Here is a 23,892-nt window from a genome sequence, read left to right on the forward strand (position 1 = left end):
GTTATTAATTATTTATTGTTAAAATATGGCCAACACTGGTCTTGGATTGTAGATTTAATTATAAAGAATAAGTGATACAAACGGATTATAAATTAGACTCACAGTTTAGAAAAAAAATAATCATTCAAAGGTTAATTATAAAAAAAAAACAATTAATGCACTCAATCTCATGTTGCCCGGTAAGCAGAGAATGAGCAAGAGGCCAGGCCAAAACATAGGTGGCTAATTTGCCCACTGGTATGCAGCCTATAAATGTACTAGTATATATTGGCTGATCATTCTTTTTAGCAATACCAAAATTTGACCTCAAATCAAATGACACCTAAAATCGTTAGACATGACCAAATTTTAGCTTTTGACACCTGCCTGAAACCAAACAGCCCCAAAGACAAGTACTACTATGTCATCTCCCCAGACTCCTCTGATATTTCTTCGTGGCACTTGCATGACACAAATGCAAACCACTGAACCAGTGGCGTGTCCACTAGCTATGCCCCCACCCCCACCCCCGGTCCTTGAAATCTTCAGGCAAAAGGATTCAGAACTCAACTCAATGTTTCTGTTGTGCTAATCATGCAGTTGAAGCATCGATCATCATCACCTCAAACGCATGACCATCGTCCATCGTGAATGAATTCATGCTCTATTCACCTACCTTTACAAGATGCATACAAGGAAAATATCTACTACACGTACTTGAGAAGAGAAAAAAAGGAAAATATTTACTACACCAAATACAAATACGACAGAGAAAGCGAAGGTAAATAAATAATCCTCCCCTGCCAATGACAGACAGTACGAGCTCGCTTCATAACAGCAGTATCCAGTCACCGAGCTTCGCGGCCTGCTTCCATGGAATCTAATGCTTGGCTCGTGCTTGTCATCTCCATTGCAACATGGCCTCCACCTCCAGATAGTGATTGATGGTGGTTAGAGTTAGTGGTTGACTGCACTTGCTGCCTCTCAACTTCAGGGCTAAGAATGTGCTCAAAGTACGCATGAGGCCAAAGCCCTGCAATTCCACAGGAAAAATATCAACCATCCAGTCTTGTTATGTTCAGAAAGAAAAGAAATATCCTGACAAGGACTGCAAATTTGGTTTCAGATATGGTCCGGCTTCGAACATAATTCGGCCTGATTGTACCCAGCGTGAGTAGGTTTAAATTAGCCCATGGGTCAGAAATAGCACAACATGGCCAAGCATGTGAAAGGGCCTGTTCAATAAACTGGGCTTTCCTGGCCCAACGAGGTCCAAATAAATAAAAACTCTTAAGCATGTTCTGTTACTACCTAACAATGTTTGTCAAAACTCTCATAATAGTTCCGAGAGTGAAATTAATGGAAACTCTGTGAAACGAACTTGTAGCTTTCAGCTCCTACAATGATTATCTAAAATAAACTAGATGATTAGAGTAAAAAATCAACTTTCTCTAATTCACTTCTTTTATAAAATCACTCTCTCCGTAAAATTTACTTTAGAGAATTATTTTAAGTAACATAATTACTTTTTTTTAAAAATATTTCTCCTAGAGAATTTAGATAGGGGAGCCAAAGTACTACAACACATTCATGATGCTTACCTTGTTCACCAGACGGTGACGGGAAGAACTGCAGATAGCAGAACGAAGCAACCACCAACCCTGCAGAGTTACACCAAATGACAGTGTGAGTGTGCGACTCTGATCTTCAGAAGAGATGGTAACAGACGGAATGTAACGCAACTGAGACGGGAACCTACCAAGAATTCCACCGGCAAACACGTCCTGCCAGTGGTGCCAGTAATCGTCTACCCGCGAGACCGCGACCATCGCCGCGAGAAGCAGAGGCAGGATGACGATGCAGAGCTTGGCCACATGGCCTCGGCGATCGAACGCCTTGATTTTGCCGGCCAGGTACCATGACAGGAAGCCTAGCCCAGCAAAAGACCCTGGCACGGGACAAAACGTTGTGATTGCGATTAGCGAGAGAACTTTAAGCTACTGTGTTCAGAGCAGAGTGCAAGCAGCTAATGGTTTTCAGAGTTGCAGGTGGTCACTTACATGAAGAATGCCCACTGGGGAAGCTCTTGTGCCCTTCTTTGATCACACCCGGGTCTCCGTGGCAGATGACTCCTCCAGTGATGTTGTTGTAATTCTAGAAGTAGGACACATCAAGTCAAATCATGAAGTTACACTGTGGTGGTAACAAGAAACAAGCTTAGGCAGGTCTCAAGTTTATGACAGAGCAAGTCATGGAGGTTATGAACAGAACCCACCGGCACTCCATCGGGGAAGCAGCGCCAGAAGAAGTTGGGGCGCGGCCGGCCAACGCCATCCTTGATCGCGTCGGTCAGGACGCCAGTTATGAGCACGGAGAACAGAAGGCCTGCTCAGCCACAGCACACGTCAGGACCCAACAACACACGAGGACACACCTGCTGAAGAACAGAAGTGGCAGCGTAAGAACTCACCTAGAATGGCATGGTGCATGTCATACACGTTCCTCCTCTTCATGTATATTCCGACGATGATGATCATCGGCCCGATGACGGCGTATATCTGCGGCGCAATTCAGAACGAGCAATCTTTAATCCAGTGAGTAAAAAAAATTTCCTATTAATTGCAGGGAAGGGTGTATGACTGTATAAATGTACCGGCACGGCCCAGATGGGCACGGTGTTCTTCTTCATGGGGTACCGGAGGCTTGTCATCATGTCTTCTCCGACGAACCGGTGGAAAGGCTCAATCAGGTTGAGCCCCACGTCGATGGCCACAAGAAGGACCAGCACGACCCAGTCGAACAGGTGCAGCCTCGCAACCTTGGCTCCATGGGTTTTCAGGTACGGATGCGGAGCTCCCAGACGGATGGTCGCCGGCGGTGTCGGATCCGGTGGCGGCATCTCCTCCTAATCCATGAGTGAGATGCTGAGCGATTGATTGCATGGACAGGACAGTTGCAGAAATTAAGACGAACACTGCTTGTGGTTCACGGCAGTTGCAACGGCCAGTTAGGAGAGGAAGCAACAACTTATAGGTTCAGTAGATTGCAACCGCAATGCCGTGATCCGGACATCTCAAGTTCAGGAGAGAGATGACATGGTGGAAGCGCTTGGTACCCAATACTCACAGAGGAGAGGAGTTGCTTCCGGCTCTGCAGGCCTGCTGAAGTCGACGGCCTCGGCGATGAGCTCCTCTTTCTCGCCTGCACGGCATCAGCTAAGGGCAGAGCAACGAAACAGCCCGACTAACCAGCATACATATTCGTGCGTTTTGCAGTATTTTTAGGGAAGCTGGTGACCAACTGGGACAGGCTGAAGAAGGGGCAGGCGCTTCTGCCGACTATTCGTCGGCGAGAAGGCTTCAATTTAAGAGAGAGACCAGGAACGGGTTGGTTGTTGCTGAATGCTGACTTGGTGCTGGTGGCTGGCTGCTCTCCTGACGGAAATTCCAGAACTTAGTGCGTAAGTATCCTTTAACTCGACTATATATTTGTGTTTAGATTCATATTAAAAGGTTAGATAAAAAAATAAAATATAAAAGAAAATCAACAAATGGATAAGAGGTAGATGATTGAGATAAAAAGTACGTGGACACCACGTTGTGGAGTTGCATTTCCCCGACGTCTACACGTTTGTTCGTCACGGGAAGAAATAGCTTCTTCTGTGGGAATAAATTGCCTTGGAGTCAACAAAAAAATTGTACTCTCTGTTGAAGGCAGATGCTTTCTATGTTTTTATTCAACATTTCATGTCTGAATCTAGTGTCACATGTCTGATCCACTGACTCTTAGTGACTAAGAATACTACATTGACGGGCTCCAAGGTGAGATAGAAAAACAAAATTAAGAGAATCTGAAAGGACAACACGGACTCTTCCTCTTAATAAAAATATATGCTCAGACACGTTCTCAATATATATACACACACACACGAAATATATATATATAATATATAATACTGATTATATATCTCCGTCACCAACAAATCGCAAATCTACTGGTTGAGCCACAATCACTGGACCGAGAAATGAGCAGGAAGTTGCAGTGTGGGCAGTGAACAAAGTTGCTTTCAGATAGGATTTTCAGAAGATTACACCTGGGACAAATATTCAGAGGATGACATTCCCTGTTGAATAATTTGTGATATATAGAGCATATATTATTCCACAAACATAATTACAAGAATAAAAATTTGAGCTAACTATACACATGATAAGGCAGAGTAATAGCTGAATAAGAGCAAAAACAAAGCAACCCTTCATGTGTAACTTCAATAGCCGAATAACAACATGAAATATAAGAGACAGTACCTCAACATTATGACAGCAAGTGAATAAAAATGTTGCTCTCAGATTTAAGCACAACAATTGGCCCCAAGTCTTTGAAGACTTGCTCCCAAATTGTTCTATTGATCTAATCAAAGATTGGGCTATCCTTAAGATCTCAGCTAACAAAAGGATCTTGGACAATATACCAAGCGTGAGCACTGGATTGTGAGCTGTACATAACCAGAGGTTTCCCAACAGATAGTATTTGGTCATGACAAAAGTAATACGAGCAAACAGATGGTGAAACCTACTGGAGTTTCCCAGTACAGAGCATATCCAAATATGAAAGAAATAAGCCATCACTGAAATCTATGGCCAGAAGACCACCAACAGTGAGGAAGATATCACTCAGATCAACACCTGAGGCAAGTAAATTGCCGCACAGACCAACCACTAGTTCACAGCTCACACATCCATAATACCAAAGATCCTAATGCTATTGTTCTTAAGCAATAACCCAATATAAGATCAATTATATCATCACAGAGCACGAATAGTATTCAGCATACTGTACAGAATGTGAAAAGGGGATAAAAACTCACAGTGAAAGGAGATGAAGAGATTGAATAATCGGGGCAAGGCACGACTCGTCGGTCGCAGTCCCAGAAATCCGATTGCCCGCCGTAGCGCCGACAATAAGGAAGACGGAGATACAATGCCCAAACCACATTGCACGCGGCACGTGTGGGCGAACTTCCGGCGTATGCAGCTCCGGACCAACACCACTCACTTCCAAATCTCCGAACGCCAAGTCAAGCCGAGGAAGACTCGGATTCAACCGGCCAAAGACCACTGGGAGGAAGAGGAGATCGGGGAAAAGCTCACAGAGAGAATCCTCTTCATCGGTCTGCTCTCCAGAGAGGGGAAGGAGAAGGATCTATATCGGGGAACCTTGCACCGGCCGGCCGGATCCAAATCCCAACTGAACTGCAGCTCCTCCGGCTCCTAGGCGCACGGTGCGGACGGCAGTTGCCACTGCCGCACGCCCAGGTGCCCCAGCCTTCCCTTCCCTCGTTCTCTCCGTCAAGCCCTAGCAGCCGGCTGCCTTATAAGGGTAAGAAGCCATGAGCTAGGCCAAATCAAAGGCCCAAGCTCATATCAGCTGCAAGATTCAGCCCAAAAGAATTCCAACACATTGAAAATTTCAGTAATATATGCAACATTCCCATCAGACAGTTGCAACCAATTGATTGAGCTGCCGTGCTGCAGCCTGCAGGAGCCTGAAGCTTGCATCCCTGTGTGGTGTGCAACAGTGGTTGCCGAAAGGGAGATGCCTAATCTACATGACTACGGCATGTTAGGTTCGTAGCTAATAGTATCATGAATACTTTAGTTAACTACAATTTGTTATAAAAAAATATAGTTAATAAATTTGTAATTATAAGCGTGACAAAATTAGTAAAATATTGAGTCTATGATGAGTGGTTAAAACTAACAAACTATGACTTATATAACAGTTACGATAGACCACCAAACAACTAACTAAAATTTTATAACATAACTAAATTTAAACGTGGCAAGATTCAACTTAAACCAAACATGCGCTACAATCTAATCCAAATCGCGTCCACGAGCTTAAGCCTATCGATAATCCATGTGCGTATTTTTGAACAATCAAATATATCGATGTTCATTCACAGTTGCATGACTGACGTGTGCTACTTTTGATGATTATCCAGTCCAGGACCGTCCGATCGAGAAAGACCGTGCGGATTGGACGGTCAGAGACGATCGTGACGGTTCGACGCGCGTGTTTTATTGACTGCTCGGCGCTCGCCCACTTCTTCTCCCAACTTCCGAAGTCCCCAGCAACCGGCTATCGAAGAGCAAGGAGCCTTGAATGGCCCGCGACGGCGGCGGCGGCTCACCGGCGGCGGAGCGGCGGAGGGTGGCTCTGCGTGCCCTCCTCTCCTGTGAAGAGGCCTCGTCATACGCGTTGCCGGCGGCGGCGGAGGAGGCCATGAGGCCGAGCAAGGGGCTGCTGCGCGGGCTCGGGTGCACGTCGGCGGCGGCGTCCCAGGCTCACGCGCCGGCTGCTGCTGCGGATGCGTTGGGGTCTTCGGCGGACTGGCGCGGGATGCGGCGGCGGAAGGGAAAGGAGAGGCGGAAGGCGAGGGGCGTGGGAGGCGGCGTTGTGAGTGCTGGGGGGATGGGCGGGGACGTGTGGTGCACTCCGGGGATACCGTTCGCCGCCGAGGCGTCATCGGTGGACTGCTTGGTGGCGCTGCACCAGCCGACGGTGGGTACGCGTCGCCGCGCCCAGGCAGAGAGGTCGAACAGAGAGGTATCCCTTGCTTTCTGTTTCCCTTGGATTCAGTGTCCATATTTTGCTAGGATTTAGAGTCTTAGCGTGGTCGAATTTAGTCAATGTTTGAGGTGTTTCATCTGTTCCCAAATCGTTGCTGCGTCACTGTAAATCAAGCATCTGTAGTAGTTTTCTTCAGAAATGCAAGTAAATTTCTATCCTGTACTGCCGAATTGACCACCGATTGCTCGGTGACAGGGGCCTGGCGCAGCTCCGGCTAGGAGGGTCACCATGCGGGAGCACATGTCCTCGTCTCCCATGAATTCACCCCCACACCATGAAATGCCGTTCATTGATGCCGTCCGTATACCTTCTGGCCGCAACCGACATGTGAATGGGCGTCGGCACTCTCACGCACGGCTTCAGGAAGAGGTACATTGCAATTATGCAGCATCTGTTCAGTTCTGCCTGTTGTGTCGTGTATTTGCGTATGACCTTTTACCAGTGAAACTATACCAATTACTAATTTACAACGTGATATTGTGGCTAGAGCCTTGCTCTTAGAAAGGTTGGCCGTGCATAAGGCCCCCTCGACAGGGAATATTTTCTTAGGTAACTAACGGTGTGTGTCGATTTGGCTCATTTGTTGGTTAAGCATGTCACATGAATATCATCCTTTTGAAAATGTGTCTTTCAGTTAGACATTCAATATCTAAGAGGTTGCAGCTCGGGGAGTATGTGGTGCACATGTTGTCTACTTGGTAGTCATGTACTCAAGTTTAATCCCCTCAGGGAGGAAAAATGTACTCTTGTTTATTCAGGACACTGCAACAGATATGAGGGGGGCACATGAGGGCAGGTGATAGTGGAACATGGCTCAGGAATAGATAAGTTAGGTGGTCAAGAGGGCCTTTGAGTGTAGATGCAGAGTTCCCTTCCTTTTCTGCGTACATGCATAAGTGCTGAATCATTGTGCTGAACTGAACAACCTGTTGCTGATTCTTTCGGTTAACTACCATGTTGCTGAAATGATGGTTTTACCGTGCTTTTTAGAAGAGGCCAGGGGCAATGAAGAATATGCCTGAGCAGCGATTAAAATTTCTGTTTTCTGTTCAAATGGGTTCTATAGTAGGTATTAAGTAACTCTAAAACAAAGGCATTAAGTAGTGTGAACTGACATGCTTGTTAATGAAAGGTGCAATTTGGTGGTAGATTTGGAGTGTTGAAGTTACTGATTAAAGTACTCAGTTCTTCAGGGAAATGGGTTAATGATATTGTTTCCTTAGCTCTATATACTTGTTCTATACTAGAGATTGACACCTGGCCATTGATGACTCCAAGTTCATAATTCTCAGCCATCCGTGTGTAATTTAGATCTTGGAGTCTTTTTTTAGGGGATATCCCGATGTACTTTGTTGATGTATTTAGCCAGGATGTGCTTTCTCCAAAGAGTATGAACTCATGATTTCTGCTTTCAGTTTTCAAAACTTCTTATTTACGTCTTGCAGATGATGATGTTCCGAACAAGGGTATTATTAGGAAGGATGGGTATGTATGATCAGTATCAGGATTGGCGCCTTGATGTTGATAACATGACATACGAGGTACCCCCGATGCATATCATGTACCCTAAAATAGAAAGTTTGCATGTTATTATCACTCACTATTTCTTTGGACAGGAACTGCTTGATCTTGAGGACCGAATTGGATATGTAAGTACAGGGTTGCGTGAGGATGAGATCATTCAAAGCCTTAGGATGGTCAAATACTCGGCGTTCCACCCCAATCATTTTTCAACAGAAATGGATAGGGGATGTAGCATTTGTCAAGTATGCCCCTTCTCTTTTCTCTGTAGTCCCTCACGTCCTGTCTCGTTGCATTGACACCTGATGCTTAGCTATCCATTCTATTTCATGTTTCAGGAAGAGTTTGAACCAAATGAAGAAACTGGGAAGCTGAGTTGCAGCCACAACTATCATGTAAACTGCATAAAGCAGTGGCTTTCTCGAAAGAACGCTTGCCCAGTTTGCAAAACTGTTGTCTCAAAGACCTGAAGTACTTGCATTTGTATGGCTGGATTAAAACGTGACAGGCATTTGTTCTTCTGTATTGTTGTACAGCCCTCCCCATATATGACTGTACAAATGCATGATCCAAAAGATCGCATTTGCATATAGAGATTACAAGTTTTCCCCATTTTTAAATAGGGTGCCGTCTCAAAGCATGACAGACATCAGTTCTTCAATGCATTTCTCGTAGCTGCTGTTAACAAATTTGTTGCAACTGTCCTAGAATCGTTTGTTCTCCGCGGACCAAAAGTTGGTGTCTTTCTAATTACTGAGTTGAGGTCCATCAGACTAACACAGTGCACCTATTGTAAGTTCGTTTTCATCTCTAGTCCAAGTCCAATGGGCTAGTGTTACTTTTGATCAAGTTGTGTTCACTGCATGGAGGCTTTTTTTTTTTTTTTTTTTTTTGCGAAGGCACTGCATGGAGTTAGTTGGTCTAAGAGAAGAAAGAACGGGGGATAAAGCCAGCAATGATGCTCCTAGAATCGTTTGTTCAGTTAGCAGGCACTGTTAGCTACGAGAAATGCAACACGAGGATTATTACTCGACATTAACATTACTCGAGAGAGAGATCGACGGTTAAGGTCAAGAGGGAGAGAGCGGACCGGGGCCAGTATGTTTTTCTTTTGTTGGCATGACGATGAAAGATGGCGACGGGTTCGCTGGATGACGACGAGTTCAGGAGGATGAAGACGAGTGCTGGACCGTCAGGAGGTTATGGGCCTGGCACATTTTGTTTGGTAGGCCTTGAACGGAGCCTAGAACAGGTGTACGACGCCATGCTAACGGGCCTCACATGCGAAGCATAGAAGGCCCCGTGGACCTGGTCAGTGGCGGTGCGGCTGCGGCCTGCGCGAAAACCCACTTTTCTGGGGCGCGCGCCGCGTTGGTCTGGTCATCACGTGCCGACGTGAGGGGCTTGCGGCTCAGGGCAATTGATCATCACGTGCCGTGTTGGGTGTAGACAGCAGCTAGCTTTTTATTATTTTGATATGAAAAAGAAATATATGGTAAGTCTATTTACCATATGTTTGGTTGGCTGAATAGATCGGATCTGAACGGTATCATTTAGGATGTACTCTAGTCCTCTTGTTTGTATGTCTAAATTATGTATGGTGCAAGATGAGGTTTGATATAGATTCCTAATATATTATGTTCAGATACTAAACGAACCTGTATCCCAAATTCTACTGAACCACACGCCGTCCTGAAGAGCGAGCCTGCACGGGACCATCCAGACGAGCTCTTGTCCTTACATTTGGATGCTTGAATCATGCATGGTGCAAGATGAGATCTGATACGAATTTCTAGTATATTCTCTCCAGATGTTGAACTATCCCTTACCCCAAATTCTAGGCCAAATTGGAAATTTAGATAACATACTGTGGCGTATTTGCAAAAATAGACAACAGATGAGTGTATTTGTAAATTTAGCATATGTATTTGAAACCTTAAAATCTGAAATCTTGTTTTCGGTTACTGAAATATCGAAAAAACGTCAGCCTCATAGTTTTCAGAAACTAAGGTGCCGAATACGACACTGTGCACCGTATTCGACACCTCAGTTGCCGAAAACTCTTTATATTCGGCAACTGAGGTGCCGAATACGATGCACAGTGCCGTATTCGGCACTCAATTTCCGAAAGCCACCCACGGCAGTCTCCACCTGAGGATTCTCTCTGGTGCAGCTGTCATCTATACCGCCCTTACATATTCATGCGCGTTTCCAAAAAGAAAGTAAGCCGGAGAGGAAGTATCAAACATGACACGATGTGGGTGGCTTTCGGAAACTGAGGTGCCGAATACGGCACTGTGCACCGTATTCAACAACTGAGGTGCCGAATACAGAGAGTTTTCGGCAACTGAGGTACCGAATATGGTGCACAGTGTCGTATTCGGTACCTCAGTTTCCGAAAACTGTGGGGGCCGATATTTTTTCGGTATTTCAGAATAAGATTTCGGATTTTAAGGTTCCGAATACATGTGCTAAATTTACAAATACGCTCATCTGTTATCTATTTTTGTAAATACGCCGCAGTATGTTGTCTAAATTTCTAATTTCTGACCCTCCCGTACAAACAGTACTCACCAAAATCGACAGTACCATACGTCATCTTCTACTGCTTAAAAATCATAAAACTTTTTATACATGTTTTATAATTCATATGTAACCCATTTTAATTGGATTCACCTAAAAAGCATGAATAGAATTGAAACTAAAATTCTTCAAAAATATTACTTTATAACTTCTAATATTTGTTAAGGCCTCAAATAAATTCTCCAAAATCTAAAAAAATCACTAATATTTTTCTTATATGATTGACTAATTTTTAAAATTATATTCAGTCTTAAGATATATGGTAAAAAATAAGTTACTTTGTAATGCTATATTTATATATAATTTTTATCATTCTATATAGCCCACCGAGCATCAACCCATTCAGACAACAAAATAGAATTTTGTACCAAATTATCTTATTCTATACAACTAATCAAACACATTCTCATACTGTCCCATACATCTAACCAAATAATTTACTTACATCACCTCATCCAGAAACATATCATCCAGTTCCATCCCGTTCAACTTCATTCAACCAAACGCTCACCTCTTTGTTATCAACGCTACGATTTTGCAGTTGGAACATGCAGGTTTTTCTTAGAGCATCTTCAGCCGAATCTACAGTAGGATGGATGAACGGGTGTACGTGGCACCAGGAGCTCGGGTGCAGAATATGTGATGAACAAAGATCAAGGACACTTTGAACGGAGGGCGAAAATGGGAGCAGCAGTTCTTTCAAATATCTGTTGTACAGGCCGATAAAGCAACCTATGACATAAAATGCACCAGATTGTGTGTTGAGCCAAACCTAAACACTGCACCTCTCTAATGACCTTTAGCCCATAAAATAAAAACCACAAACAAAAAATTGTACAATCAGGGTCAAAGAAAATATGGGACTGCAGTCCTTGCCCCTCGCATCTGGTTGTTTTCATCTGTCTCCGTGAAGAACTTGACCTCCCTTTCCTAGCAACAGAGCAAAAAGGGTCGAATAAAGCACAGGAAAATAACAGGACCTGAACTGCAGTAAGAACAGACCAGACGACCAGTATATATTTGTTGCTTTGCAACACCCTGAAAGATATTTTTTTATTGTAGTAGATAAAAGCCACCAATAATTCTAATTGTTATATCCTCTTCATCAAGATTACAGGAAGTGGATTTCAACAATTATAATGGAATTGTTCCAACTGCAACATTATAGCATGCTGTAGGAAGAATCAAATGACTAGAAACAGCAATTGTCGAGTTCATGCGAAAGCTATCAGAACTCAGGAGCTTCTACAGGTCATCTAAATATAGAGCATTATCACTTCACAACCAAGATCTACACACTAGCAAAAGGGTTTCATCAAAACTATCAAAGACTGAAGGGAGGATTACTTTGAATGTTTCTAAGGCAAGTAAAACATCTCTGAAAAGTCTTATAGCTTGAAGTCAGCCATCCAAATTCCAAATAACAGGTGAAAAAGTATGTAACAAAAAAAGGGATCTGGAATAAGTGCGAGTGAAGATTAAGTGACCTACCATATTTTCACTAAAGCTTAGTATAGAAGCAACATTGCCACATCTGTAACAATAATTAGGTGCAGACCACACCTGGAGAAAAAAAGAAGGAAAAGACCTTGTGAGCATATGGAACTGCATTTTGAGGCAAGTCTACTTGTGAACATTTTTTTGTTTGACCGGAAGTCTACATGTGAACTGAACTCACAGTAACAAGGCCTTTGTCGAACATATACTTTAGTCCTTCCTGGACTAGTTGATGGGCCCGACAAACTAATTCAATTTTGTTAATATGGTTGAACTGCATTGAGAAAAAGGCCAGCAGTAAGAAGCCTGTACTGAGATAAACTACAATACAAGTAAAAAAAGAAAAAAATCAATTTATTTTCATACCTCTTGAGTCACCCTTGATCCAAAGAGCCAACCTGCTCCACGGGGACTAACTGTCCATGTCTCTATCTCTTCCGGGTCACTCCACATCAGATCACAGAAAGGCCCTTCATGAGGAATTTCGCAATTGCGATCGATTATTCGTATCTGGCCACAACAAAGATATGGAATGTTGTTCATGAGACACAAAATTGGTGCAGTATTTCATTTAGACATTGTCTGCAAACAGCTATCCAATCTCATCCAACAGGCAAAGTGCAGTCACAGAGTCAGATATTTGTTCAGTTAGTGTATAGTTCCACTAAACTAGCACTTTCCATAAATGCATGGCAGCATGGTGTTGGGTGGCTTGCCCGTTTTCTCCCACCAAGAGAAATAAACATCACAAGTATATCTCTAGTAGCATTAAACTCCAAAAAGACAGTCCACAAAGAAAACTGGTGGAAAGCTAGAATAACTGATAGCCACTTATTTTCTGATGCTAGTTAGAATAACTGATAGCCAATTATTTTCTGATGCTGCTACTAATGAATGTATCCTTCAAACAATGTAAAAAGCTAAAGGGGCATAAAAATGTTACCAACTAATTTAACAAAGGAAAAAGGAAACAAGGCTTAATATGGCATCAAGAACAGTAAATAAACACATCTTCTATTATGATAGTTCATCAAGACACTGTAAATGAAAACGTCAATTCGTGAAAGCAGACGAGTGAAAAGAATCACTAACCTGATCGACTGTACGTACATCGGGTGAAAGGCCACCATGAACACAAAGGACCTAAACACTCAATATGTCATTAAGTATCACTTGTCGACTTGTTGCTTCTCACTTGTCACGACATAAACTCACAGCTTACAAGTTCTTTACCTGTAACTTACCGTGCCATTAATGATTGCTGAAAGAGTAAGGTAATCAAAAACATCAGTACAATATCGCCATGCATTGGCATTTCCATACTTCCTCTGACACTCATCATAAAAACCATACACCTAAAAACAAAAGTAAATACATTAGCTTATTTTCACGCTAATAGCTGTTTAGTTGGCTAGATGAAATAGTCAATAGTAGAGATCAACCTGACCGTGTGAAGAAGTGAACTAAACTAAATGAGATACAAGTTCCAAAAGAAATGCATTGAGCGCAAATTAGGGAAAACGCAAAGTGGGGGAAACAATCTTTATATTAGGACAGAATTTCTACCTGTGTCAACTGCCTGCTTTCATGATTCCCACGCAGAAGGGTTATGTGGGCAGGGTACCTAATAACATACAGGAAAACCAATGAAGCAATAAGACATTTGAATGATGCTTCGCACACATTCATTATCTGAGCTTCTTGAAATGATGAATTGAAAAGAAGTCTCCAAAAAGAGAAAAACAAGTTGGAATCAAACAGAAATAGCAGATTACTATTGATCCGCCAAAATGGAGTCAAAACAGTTTGGTACTGTTAGGAAATTTTGATAAGAATGACCAATGTTTCATTCTATAGCTTAATAGTATGTGACACAACCTAATGTTCCAACTTTACTTATGTGACTAACAGTTATAGATACAAACTTTCTGGAAGAGTTTCATATTAAATTTCATGTGCTCAGTCGCTAGCTACAGCATAGTAAATAACTGACAGGCAGATGTTTAGAGAGCGCTTTGGCGCTTGTCAGGTGGTGGGTCGGTTCCTAGCGCCTAGGTGGTCTAGGCAGCAATTAGACACTACACGGCCTGGGCGGCCGATTTTGAAAACACTGCTGACAAGAAGCTAAAATGACAGGATAAATTGATCTAGATACTATTTTGAAAAAGGACCAAGAAACCAACATAGTCTAATTGACATGTGTGAATGAAAGTTCAATAGTCACAATTGTGTAGACTGTAGTTTATGTAACAGTTGTCTGGATGTTTCTCAATTAATTTGACGATGTGTGTTTGTTTTGTTACGTGACATCAAGGAAACAAAGTCGCAATTGGATCAGTAATAAGTACTTTCTCAAATGCTCAAGACTTTATTACATCGCATCGACTATGGCGAAACAATACCTAAACAGGCATTCAACGCAAATACCTAGCTTTTAGAAGCAAAAGGTTTGTGAAAACCTCTAGGCTGTTGAACCCGCGATCCACAAAGTCGCCCTGCAAGTCAATCCAACCTCAGGTCAGAAATCAGGGTCACCACTCACCACTCAACCTAAGATACCAAACCACAAGAACAGCTATAGCTCAACACACCATAAATATGTAATTCGTATCGGGGACATGTCCCCCGGTCGCAAAGAGCTTCATCAGGTCATGGAACTGCCCGTGGATGTCACCGCACACCGTCACGGGGCTGTTGACGGGCTGCACGTTTGACTCCTCGATGAGAATCTCCTTAACCTGGATGGTTCACCACACAGAGAGGCATCGACCACAGTTACATTCATACACCGCGCACACACAGCACGGAAATACAAACATCCAATACAACGAAGAAATAAGCAAAGGCAACTATTCCTCCCGCTCCTACCCCCAATTCCCTCCACCAGCTCAGCTCACTAGACACCAAGCAAACGCGAATCGCATCGCACCCTGGGACCTAGGCTGCTCGACGGTAACGGACAGAGGCAAAACCCTAGAAGTGTGAGGGGGCATCGGAGAGTCAAGAGGACCGTACATATTCGCAGAGGGACTGGAGCTCGTGCTCGGCCAGGTGCTGCCCCTCCTTGACCTTGGCGATCCACAGATCCAAGTCCATCCCACCCAGACGGCTGAAATCCCCAGCGCCAAGCCGCCAATTCGAGTTCCCCTCTATGAATTAGGGTTTCGTGGATTGGGATGGCAGATTGGGGGAGGTGGCGATTGATTGGATCGTTTGGTTCCTTGGCCAATCGAACAGGGCGGTGAGGAGAGAAGATGCGGAAGCGAGCGATGGACAGTTCAGGGGGACGAACGAGGTTCGCGTTTTTGCGTCGTGTTTGGAAATTGTAATTCGATTGCACAGAATATTTCCCACTTTGTCCCCAAGCAGGTCAGCATGAGGCTGTGTTGAAACTTAGATAGGAAGGACAGTCAAGTTTTACCATCCTATATATAGCTACATTAAATAAATATGTCTACTACAATATTTATATCTACTCACAGGTACAATTTTTATCCATACTCGTATCCGAGCATGTAACGGGTACTTGAAGCGTTACCTACACCAAGAATTCAACGGTGGTGTTCGGGATCTGGCGGTAGCAAGTGATGTGGGCAAGGGGTGAGGGCGACGGGGCCCTGGACGGTAGGCTAAGGCGATGACTGGTGAGGGCGACAGAGAGTTGGGGGCACTGTGTGGCCTACGGCGCCCGCGTCTAGCCACTCAATGGTCACGTTGTTGGTGTAGTGGCCAAGCCCGGGGTGAGCTAGAATATGCAGATGGCAACCATGGCCAGGATGTGAATGCGGTGACCGCGGCCGGCGACCTTAGCATGACGGTCGAAGGAGGATCCTATGGAGTGGCGCACCTAGGTGCAAAGAGGGGCCTTTAGCGGCGCGATGGCAGTGGAGAACGGAGAGGTCGGCCGCATCGAGAGCGATGACAGCGGCAGGGGGGAGAGGGGACAAGGGTACAGGGCAAGGACGACGGGGCCCGACGGCGGGCCAAGGTGGCACCTGTGAGGGCAACTAGGCCCCAAGCGACAGGCTGAGGTAGCGATTGACGAGGGCGATGGGGAGTCGGGGGCATGGTGTGGCCCATGCGGCTGTGCGAGGGCAGGGCGACGAGGTATCGATGTTAGTCAATTAGGGTTCATAGGGTTTGAGCGGTTGGGCCTTTGGGCTACATCCTTATATGGACCGGATGATTTGGATGAATGGAGGTGGGTTTGTGGCTTGGTGGGGGACCCATAGATAAACGGGTTCAGGTACCATGAGAGCGTATACGAACCCACTCTACCCGATGGGTGAGTATTTTTCGTTAACAAACTTGTGGGTATGAAAAATATCCCATACCTAATCTCTAATGGAGTAAATGCTCGTCGGGTAGTGGTTAATAGGTACTAATTGCCATCTCTAGACTTGGAGTTAGCTATCAACGATCCAGATTGTTGCGTGGGGTTTCTTTGATAGGATCTTAAGATTCACCGAAATATGCAACCTCTATCGTATAAAATGCGAGTTGGTTCCCGCATTACCTTATCCCCTATTCTCCTCTCATCTAATAAAAACCCCTAAAATTCAAATAATTTACCCACTTTATCATTCACCCTCGTCATCCTGCCTTAGTACCTCGTTACCAGCTGCGATATGTGACCCGTTTTACTAATAAAAATTCCTCCTCTTTTTTTGAATCTCATTTGAAATCAAGTTACAGTATCGCTCTTGACGTATTAGTTCAGCGATGCTCTAATAGAGCATCAACATCTCCATATTTTGAGTTTGTGCTTGATGATACCGCGTCCAATATTTGTGTTTTCATTGCAACGCGCGTATACTTAGTTATTGTAACTTTTATAAGGGACTTATCTGTAAATGCACACAATAGTAAAACGAAGAACATGCGGTGCTTAGCTAGATAGCACACTTTTTTTTTTCATTGGCAAAAGGCTCCACACAAAAAAAAATATGTTGAAGGTTCTTGATTCTAGTTATTGGTTTTTATTTTTTAGATTAAAACTTTGGATTGTTTTCTCTTGTAAAAGTTGTTGATTTTTGAGTTGAAGGGTCACAAATTGAATTCGAATTGAATAAGGAGGGCAGAGATATGGAATGTGACACATTATGATAGGAGGTAAAGAGTGCACGAATCTTTAAGGAAAATCCAACATGGAGACTTGATCGGTAGCTATTGACTAGGACATCAACTCCACACTTGTTTTGAAATTTGGTTTCGCAGCTGTTACATTCTTCTAGTACTTGTTTGTATTTACGAATGGAATGGTTTCAAATTTTATACTTATTATTGTTTATCTTGGGTAAAGTATGATGGACCAAATGACCAATGCAGTAGCAGTCAAACATGTACATTTGTATATCATAAAATTGAACTGAAATCGGATCCAATAAGCGGTAATTCTCCTTTTTATATAGGACTAGTCGTGCACACTGACAGTTTGTCGAAGTATATTTCAGCGAACTTTTCTCTTCACAGGGCCTCTTGGTATCTTGTTGAGCACATTAGAGTCAACCTTCTTGTAGAATTTCTTGAGGTCTTCACCACCCTTCGCTACCAGATGGTTCACTTCTTCTTCGTATCTTTCATACAATGCTGGTAAAGTGAGCGCGCACAAAAATCCTAGTGAAGAAAGACACGGTAATTTGTCAGTACATATGGAAAGGTTGTCATTCTACATGATGATCAATTTATGATGTGCCCTTGCTGTTGCATCTCTGTTCTCTTTCAACCTCTAAACTTTAGTTGAAGTTCCATGTTTCAATTATACTTACCAACATATAATACTGTGGTGAAATTGCAAGTATCTCCAACTACTGCCAGTATCCACAGAGATCCAATCACCTGAATTGAAGGGGGGGAAACGACATTGGAGTTAGTTAACTAATCTGAACGGCAACAGCTAAATAATGGCATAGAGATTATTTTGGTAGACTTTGTATGTCTAATCAGATCAAAGTTTGAGATTTCTTTATGCCATTGAGAAACAAGTAACATCGATGTTAGTTAACTGATCAAAGTTTGAGTCAGCGGAACTCTGAGTCATGGCAATATCAGGCAACAATGCGACTGTCGTAGGAATTGGTGTCACAACTAAGCACAGATCAAAGAAGCAAATCGTTATGTACCAAAAGGAACTTCTTGAGATCCTTCCCGCATGCAATGTCATATAGGATTGATACAAAGTGAACCAGTTTGTTATGCATGGTCAGTGCAATTTCTCTGAAGGCATGTTCAGAAACGATGACTTCTGGGATCTGTGGAGTTGGCCTGCAGAAAACGAGCGGTTAGTTCAGATTTCTTGTTTACCTTATTGTACCTTATCCAGTGAGATATAATTACAAAAGGAATAGACAGCATGGCAACGTAACCTGTCGAAGAGAGGCGCGGCATTCGACCAAATGAAGAGCAAAAGCATCCCAAGGAGTGCAATGTAGCAAATAAGTGTGACTATGTTGTACTCGACTACATCGAACAGGAACCAGACCAATGTGGCCCCAGCAAGAATCCCTGCCGATAAGTTTCTGTCCCTCCATAGCAGGATGTCCGCAACTGTAAATCCGAAAAAATCACAGATCATAATGGAGCTGATTCAGACATAGGTACCTGAAATTATGCTGATACATGACAGTTTTTATGAAGCGTTACTATTGCACCTTTCCGTCCACCAAGTAGCTTATGAACTGATCTTTGCCCACGGAATAGTTTTATCGTGGGTTGATCATCCTCAGAAGAATCGCTCTGAACATGACGAAACATGGCTTTAGAGTTCTGGGAAATTCTTGTGTTGTTTGGTGGTAGGTTGGGTTAATCGGTCTGGTCACGAAAGCTATTGTCCTTATAACCAGTCAGGCACTAGGATAGGATAAAGGAGATTGGCTTGAGAAGGAAGGGATAGCTTTGTGCAGGGGGTACAGGGGAATGAACGAATATGAGGCAAGATTTGCTTCAGCCAGAGGTTTTCTAACAACTCAGGGATTCCTGCCTTCTTACAGCCTTTAAGCCACATACTACTAGTTGAAAAAATCCCCGACAGTATCTTGCATTTGTTGATTGTTGAACAGAAACATCTGTCAGTGTGATGCGTGGCATGGCTAAGAGGGAAGTGCCAGTGCCACTACAAAAAGAAGTTTGGCTCAATGGAATGGGCATTATCATCCTGCGAGTTTCCTTTCCGTGCATGTCTATTTGTTGGTGACAAAGAATGAAGAATAGAGTGGGCATTAGCATGTTGAAATGTTGCTTTTTGGGGGCATATCAGTACAGTTTCTCTACAAATGCAGAACCACTTCTACAAACGAGTTCTGCTGTACCAGCCAAACAAGTTTCGATGTACTTCTGTTGCAGCTAAACGGCCTAGCACAATTTTGCGAATGGATGTAAGTATGTAACTGTATTAAAGGGTGTTAGGTGGCGGTTTTATCTGTCAAGGGAAAAAAGGAATAAAAATTGCTCTTGCGTCTACCCAAAATGTTCTGAAGATATTCAGCTAGGCATGCAGTACTAGCTTTGCCGTGCCGTGACCATTCCATCACCTTTTTACCTTTCACTTTTACCAGACTAGTTGAGTGCCCGTGCGTTGCAACGGAAACAAAAATTGCACAAGATGACATCAAGCATATGGCAAGATTATATGTGAGGTACTGTGAAATTATGTACTCATAGTTGAGACTCGTGATAATAAATTCAAATATGATAGCAGAGCTTTGTTCTGTATTAGGCACATCAATTTACCTAACTACAAGCACAAACTATACATTAACATTTGGGTGCCAATCAACTTCGCAGTTCATAGATTTCTATTTGGCTCAGATGTTAGCAGTCACCATTGAACATAAAACATGATGCCAACTTGTCAAGTAGCCATTTATTTGGGGTTGTGAATTCTAACCACAATGCCAATTTATTGGATGTCAGCAACAGAACTCTACAGGTTTTGGTTATTGTTAAAAAGTTAGAATAAGAGGTGCTTTCCTCTAGATGGGAATTGGCCAACGGCCCAACACTGGTAGGGACTGTTTGGCTATGGCAAGCTGGAAGACCATGTGCAGACAGTACTAATGACCTGGATGTATTCGACAAAATTTTGCATCAGGTGGCTGTCACTTGACTTAAATGGACAGATGAAAGCAAAACATGGCAGCCCCATGCCAAAGTCAAAGGAACAACACGGAGAGCTGAGTTGTTCTTTCAAGCTTGAGTTATGGTGTACACGAATGTGCAGTTCAAATTTTACCATCTCTTTCCGTAGTTTGTCCCGCTCTTGGATGGTAGTTCTGGTCTCTTCCCTCAATTTAAACATGATAGCAGAGCTTTAAGCTCCTTATGAATTGAATAAAAGAGGAGAAATATTAATCGTGCATAACGAAAAATTCTACCATGAGAGGCTTTAGCTTCATAAACAACATTTGCTCTTTATTTTTGAACAAATAGTCATCTCTAGCCTTCCATATAAACCACAATCAGTAAATGAAAAATGAATGCTTTGTCCTGCTGAGACTGAACTTGAGTAAGAACTATGTATATAATTTTGAACAGATAGTCATGTCTACTCTTCCATATACGCCAAAGTAAATAAAAAACTAATTATCTGTTCTGCTAAGACTGAGCTTGACTCAGAATTATATGCATATATAATGCCAGTGCAGGATTGCACTTGCTTCCAGGACATGCATGTTCAGTTAACCCATCGTAGAAGCCAAAATTCAGTCTTCTCTTTGCCTACAACCCATGCAGTTAACCAAGCTGTTGAACGACTGAATCAAAGACTCAAAGAGAACTGCAAATACGTATAGCTCTTGGATGATGGTGTTATCGATCATTGCTCTTGAGTCTTGACTCCTCAAATGTCAGGAAGATGTCCTCATCTTCGTAGTGAACAAAAGGAGGCAGCTCTTTAGCTTGCATAGTTATCAGCAATTCTCAAAGGTTTTCAGGGAGGCTCCTGCACGTAGATGCACTACGTACTTAGATACCAATAGTCAACACGGTTTTTGTTTAAATGTCAATCTCACATGAATACGGAAACGCAAAGTCGTAACTGTTGTTTTTTTAAATGAAGTCAATACCTAGGCATGAGCGTAAAGAATATGATTCGATCAGAATGTTCAGTTTGCCTCAAAAGCTAAAAGCATAAAAAATGAAAGTGCGAACTCACCTGGACATTTGGGTGATCGGTATGTCAGGAAGCATCAATCTCAGGTGGCTTGTTTAGATGTATGTATTTTCTAGAGATGTAGATTTTGTAACGCGAAATAATTCCATTTGTATTTGGCCAATATATAGGAATGGTACTGACAAATGTAAATTCTCCTGAGCAATTAATCAAACAGGCTGTGAGCATTCACAGTATACGTAAGAAATGAGAAAACATGTAGAATCATTCATACATGAAAAAAAAACTCTGCTCAAATCACGAAATGAATTACACAATGGACAGATTATGGTGATTACCTTTCCACAACCTTCATGAGGGCACACAAAATTATTTTCTCGAATGTCCAGGGCTGTCAATTGGATCGGCAGCTTTTACAGCGTTGACAAGCATCTGACAATCAGAGAAGAAATGGAAGGAGGGCATCTGAAATCCTTGTGCAGTTTGAATTGCAAGTTGAAGTGCTGTGGCCTGTGGCCACTGCGTGAAGTCGAGATGGAGATCCCTCCTTTAGCTTGCATCCTGGTCCTGAAAGTAAGAATAGCTCACCGCTATTAGGAGGAACCTCCTGAGCTGGAGCTTGATGGCGCCGAAGATCTTCTGGGCGAGGCGACGGCGTTGCTGCACCTGGTCAGGACGCCACCCGGCCTGTGGGCAGGTGAGAGGCGAGATGGCGACGGCTGCGGGAATGAGATGCGATTCAGGGACAACATCCTAGCAGCAGCTTAGGGGAGGAAATAGGAAGCGGTGGCGAAAGCGAGGGATCCCGGCTGGTTCGGCTGCTTCGGGCGGAGTTGAGTCCGGCGATGTGGGGCGGCGTGGAGACCTGACGGCGACACGAATAGCTTCGGGCGGAGAGAGTCCGGTGAACATGTCCCTCGGAGAATCGCTCACATGAGACAAGAGGGGGAGGTCGCCGCCGCGAAGGAGGGGCGTCGGAACGATGCCGCGAAGGAGGGGCGTAGCATCGACGCTCGATCGCGGCAGACGACGGGCGGCCATGACAGCTAGCTTGGAGCGGTGCGGCGTCGAGGTGGGATGGGAGCGGCGGCGCGACAAGCGTGGGGGGAGGGCGCGCAGAGTGGCGGCGGTGGACGGGTGATGAGGAGGTGCGACGGGCGTGGTGGGGAAGGGTGGCGCGTGATTGCCGGGCAGGATCTGTTGGACGCGCGATGAGGAGACGCGACGGGCGTGGTGGGGAAGGGTGTAGCGTGATTGCCGGGCGGGAGTTGTTGGACGGGCGATGAGGAGCGCGGGTGCGCGGGACTGATCGGACGGGGGAGGAGCGGACGATCGTCCGACTGGGGCAGACGAAAGGATGCATTGCAAACGTTTTAAGTAGTAGAGAAGTAGAGATGTTTTATCTTCTCTTTGCTTTGCAAAGCAACCAAATTAACTACCAAAATAAACAAAAATTATCCTATGCTTTAACCAGCTTAAGGACATCTCCAACAGATACTTAAAAAATTATCCCTTATAACACTATTACAGTATCATCTAATACTATTACAGCATATTCTATTTTTCTATCTCCAACAGCTACTCTATTTCCTACCTTTCATTACTCTCATCATCTCTTCGGATCCATATGCATACTTCACGAATAGTAATACGACGTCCGGTTTTCATCCGCAAAAATGCCGCCGTCTCCTCCCGTCCGGCTTCCCTATAGTGCTGGAAAATGTATCTGTTGAAGAGCGTTGCGAGAGAGTCGATCGGCAGAAGGTACATCTCCCGTCCGGCTTCCCTGTAGCGCTGGAAAACGTACTTATTGGAGGGCGTTGCGGGAGAGTCGATCGGCAAAAGGTACATCAACAGGGATGCGGCCGGCGGATGAAGCCTCCGTTGGAGATGGCAGTAGATACTCTAAAAATTCGTCCCCTATAATACTATTACAATATCCTTTATTTTTTACATCTTCAACAACTATTCTATTTTCTACCTTCCATTATTTTCTTCCTCTCCGCAAATCCACATACATACTCTGTGAATAGTCGAGTTCCCGCAAATTTGCTGCTTCTGTTCCGCAAAAAGTTGTGTCTGTATCCCTGTAGCGGTAGAAAAAGGCTCCGCTAGAGTAACGCACAGTAATACGGAAACCTCAAATTCAGCACTGCAGTGCAGCACAGGGAAGCCGATCGATTTTGAGGCCTTCGCTGGAGCTGGCCTAACTAACCTGATCTGATCAGAGCAATGAGCAGACCAGTTTATAAACCTTATCATGCCCAATCCGCCGAACCTGCTTTTGGCTACGGTGTGAGACTTGCAGAGTGCGCAGTTTTCTTAAGCCCGAGTCGAGTTGCTTTCAGAGCGACGTTCTCTCTCTCTCTCTCTCTCTCTTTTCTGTTTCCATTTGAGTAGTGCATATGCAATTATGCATAGCATCTTGTCGTCCCTAGTGGCGCATACGTACATTGTGCGTGCTCCTGGCAAGTCAATCTGCGTTGCACACTTGTACTGCACTAGCAATGTGATCATGTCTGGTCTTGTGATTGAAGCTTTCTGCATGACGTGGCGCATCGTTGCCACTC

At 43.9% G+C, this 23,892-nt stretch overlaps 4 protein-coding genes and 1 long non-coding RNA gene across 10 annotated transcripts; 1 reads left to right on the forward strand and 4 right to left on the reverse strand.

Moving 5' to 3' along the window:
- Positions 1 to 535: 535 nt before the first annotated feature.
- On the reverse strand, positions 536 to 5,335 carry LOC133884788 (lipid phosphate phosphatase 2-like). 4 transcript variants are annotated; one of them, XM_062324342.1, is made up of 10 exons: positions 4,847 to 5,334; positions 3,565 to 4,072; positions 3,106 to 3,413; positions 2,633 to 2,884; positions 2,450 to 2,537; positions 2,255 to 2,364; positions 2,040 to 2,133; positions 1,739 to 1,927; positions 1,581 to 1,640; positions 536 to 1,012 (listed from the first exon to the last, which is right to left on the reverse strand). In XM_062324342.1, exons 4-10 carry the CDS (start codon positions 2,876 to 2,878, stop codon positions 828 to 830), a joined length of 972 nt encoding a protein of 323 aa, XP_062180326.1. In that variant the 5' UTR covers positions 2,879 to 2,884; positions 3,106 to 3,413; positions 3,565 to 4,072; positions 4,847 to 5,334; the 3' UTR covers positions 536 to 827. The 4 variants fall into 4 exon arrangements, with proteins under 4 accessions (XP_062180326.1, XP_062180328.1, XP_062180327.1 ...); XM_062324344.1 differs by having other exon boundaries at positions 3,095 to 4,072; positions 4,847 to 5,335; XM_062324343.1 differs by lacking the exon at positions 3,565 to 4,072.
- Positions 5,336 to 6,104: 769 nt separating this feature from the next.
- On the forward strand, positions 6,105 to 8,910 carry LOC133884789 (uncharacterized). The gene is made up of 5 exons (XM_062324345.1): positions 6,105 to 6,588; positions 6,808 to 6,981; positions 8,058 to 8,153; positions 8,229 to 8,378; positions 8,472 to 8,910. The coding sequence occupies exons 1-5, from the start codon at positions 6,145 to 6,147 to the stop codon at positions 8,601 to 8,603; spliced, it is 996 nt and encodes a 331-aa protein (XP_062180329.1). The 5' UTR covers positions 6,105 to 6,144; the 3' UTR covers positions 8,604 to 8,910.
- Positions 8,911 to 11,387: 2,477 nt separating this feature from the next.
- On the reverse strand, positions 11,388 to 15,601 carry LOC133884790 (phytochrome-associated serine/threonine-protein phosphatase 3-like). Of its 2 annotated transcripts, XM_062324346.1 has the most exons (10): positions 15,229 to 15,597; positions 14,805 to 14,951; positions 14,641 to 14,708; positions 13,780 to 13,837; positions 13,458 to 13,568; positions 13,306 to 13,356; positions 12,580 to 12,723; positions 12,395 to 12,487; positions 12,208 to 12,279; positions 11,388 to 11,646 (listed from the first exon to the last, which is right to left on the reverse strand). In XM_062324346.1, exons 1-10 carry the CDS (start codon positions 15,307 to 15,309, stop codon positions 11,563 to 11,565), a joined length of 909 nt encoding a protein of 302 aa, XP_062180330.1. In that variant the 5' UTR covers positions 15,310 to 15,597; the 3' UTR covers positions 11,388 to 11,562. The 2 variants fall into 2 exon arrangements, with proteins under 2 accessions (XP_062180330.1, XP_062180331.1); XM_062324347.1 differs by lacking the exons at positions 12,208 to 12,279; positions 12,395 to 12,487 and having other exon boundaries at positions 15,229 to 15,601.
- A 1,998-nt stretch (positions 15,602 to 17,599) lies between these two features.
- LOC133885392 (reticulon-like protein B9) lies at positions 17,600 to 19,145 on the reverse strand. Its single transcript, XM_062325104.1, has 5 exons — positions 18,864 to 19,145; positions 18,579 to 18,759; positions 18,336 to 18,477; positions 17,982 to 18,051; positions 17,600 to 17,829 (listed from the first exon to the last, which is right to left on the reverse strand). The coding sequence occupies exons 1-5, from the start codon at positions 18,964 to 18,966 to the stop codon at positions 17,663 to 17,665; spliced, it is 663 nt and encodes a 220-aa protein (XP_062181088.1). The 5' UTR covers positions 18,967 to 19,145; the 3' UTR covers positions 17,600 to 17,662.
- Positions 19,146 to 20,686: 1,541 nt separating this feature from the next.
- On the reverse strand, positions 20,687 to 22,584 carry LOC133884263 (uncharacterized). Of its 2 annotated transcripts, none has more exons than XR_009903049.1 (3): positions 21,661 to 22,584; positions 21,365 to 21,519; positions 20,687 to 21,151 (listed from the first exon to the last, which is right to left on the reverse strand). It is a non-coding gene; the product is annotated as an uncharacterized LOC133884263 (long non-coding RNA). The 2 variants fall into 2 exon arrangements; XR_009903050.1 differs by having other exon boundaries at positions 21,144 to 21,275.
- Positions 22,585 to 23,892: the final 1,308 nt, after the last annotated feature.

This window comes from Phragmites australis, chromosome 11 (genome assembly GCF_958298935.1).
Source record: "Phragmites australis chromosome 11, lpPhrAust1.1, whole genome shotgun sequence".
NCBI classification, from domain to species: domain Eukaryota; kingdom Viridiplantae; phylum Streptophyta; class Magnoliopsida; order Poales; family Poaceae; genus Phragmites; species Phragmites australis.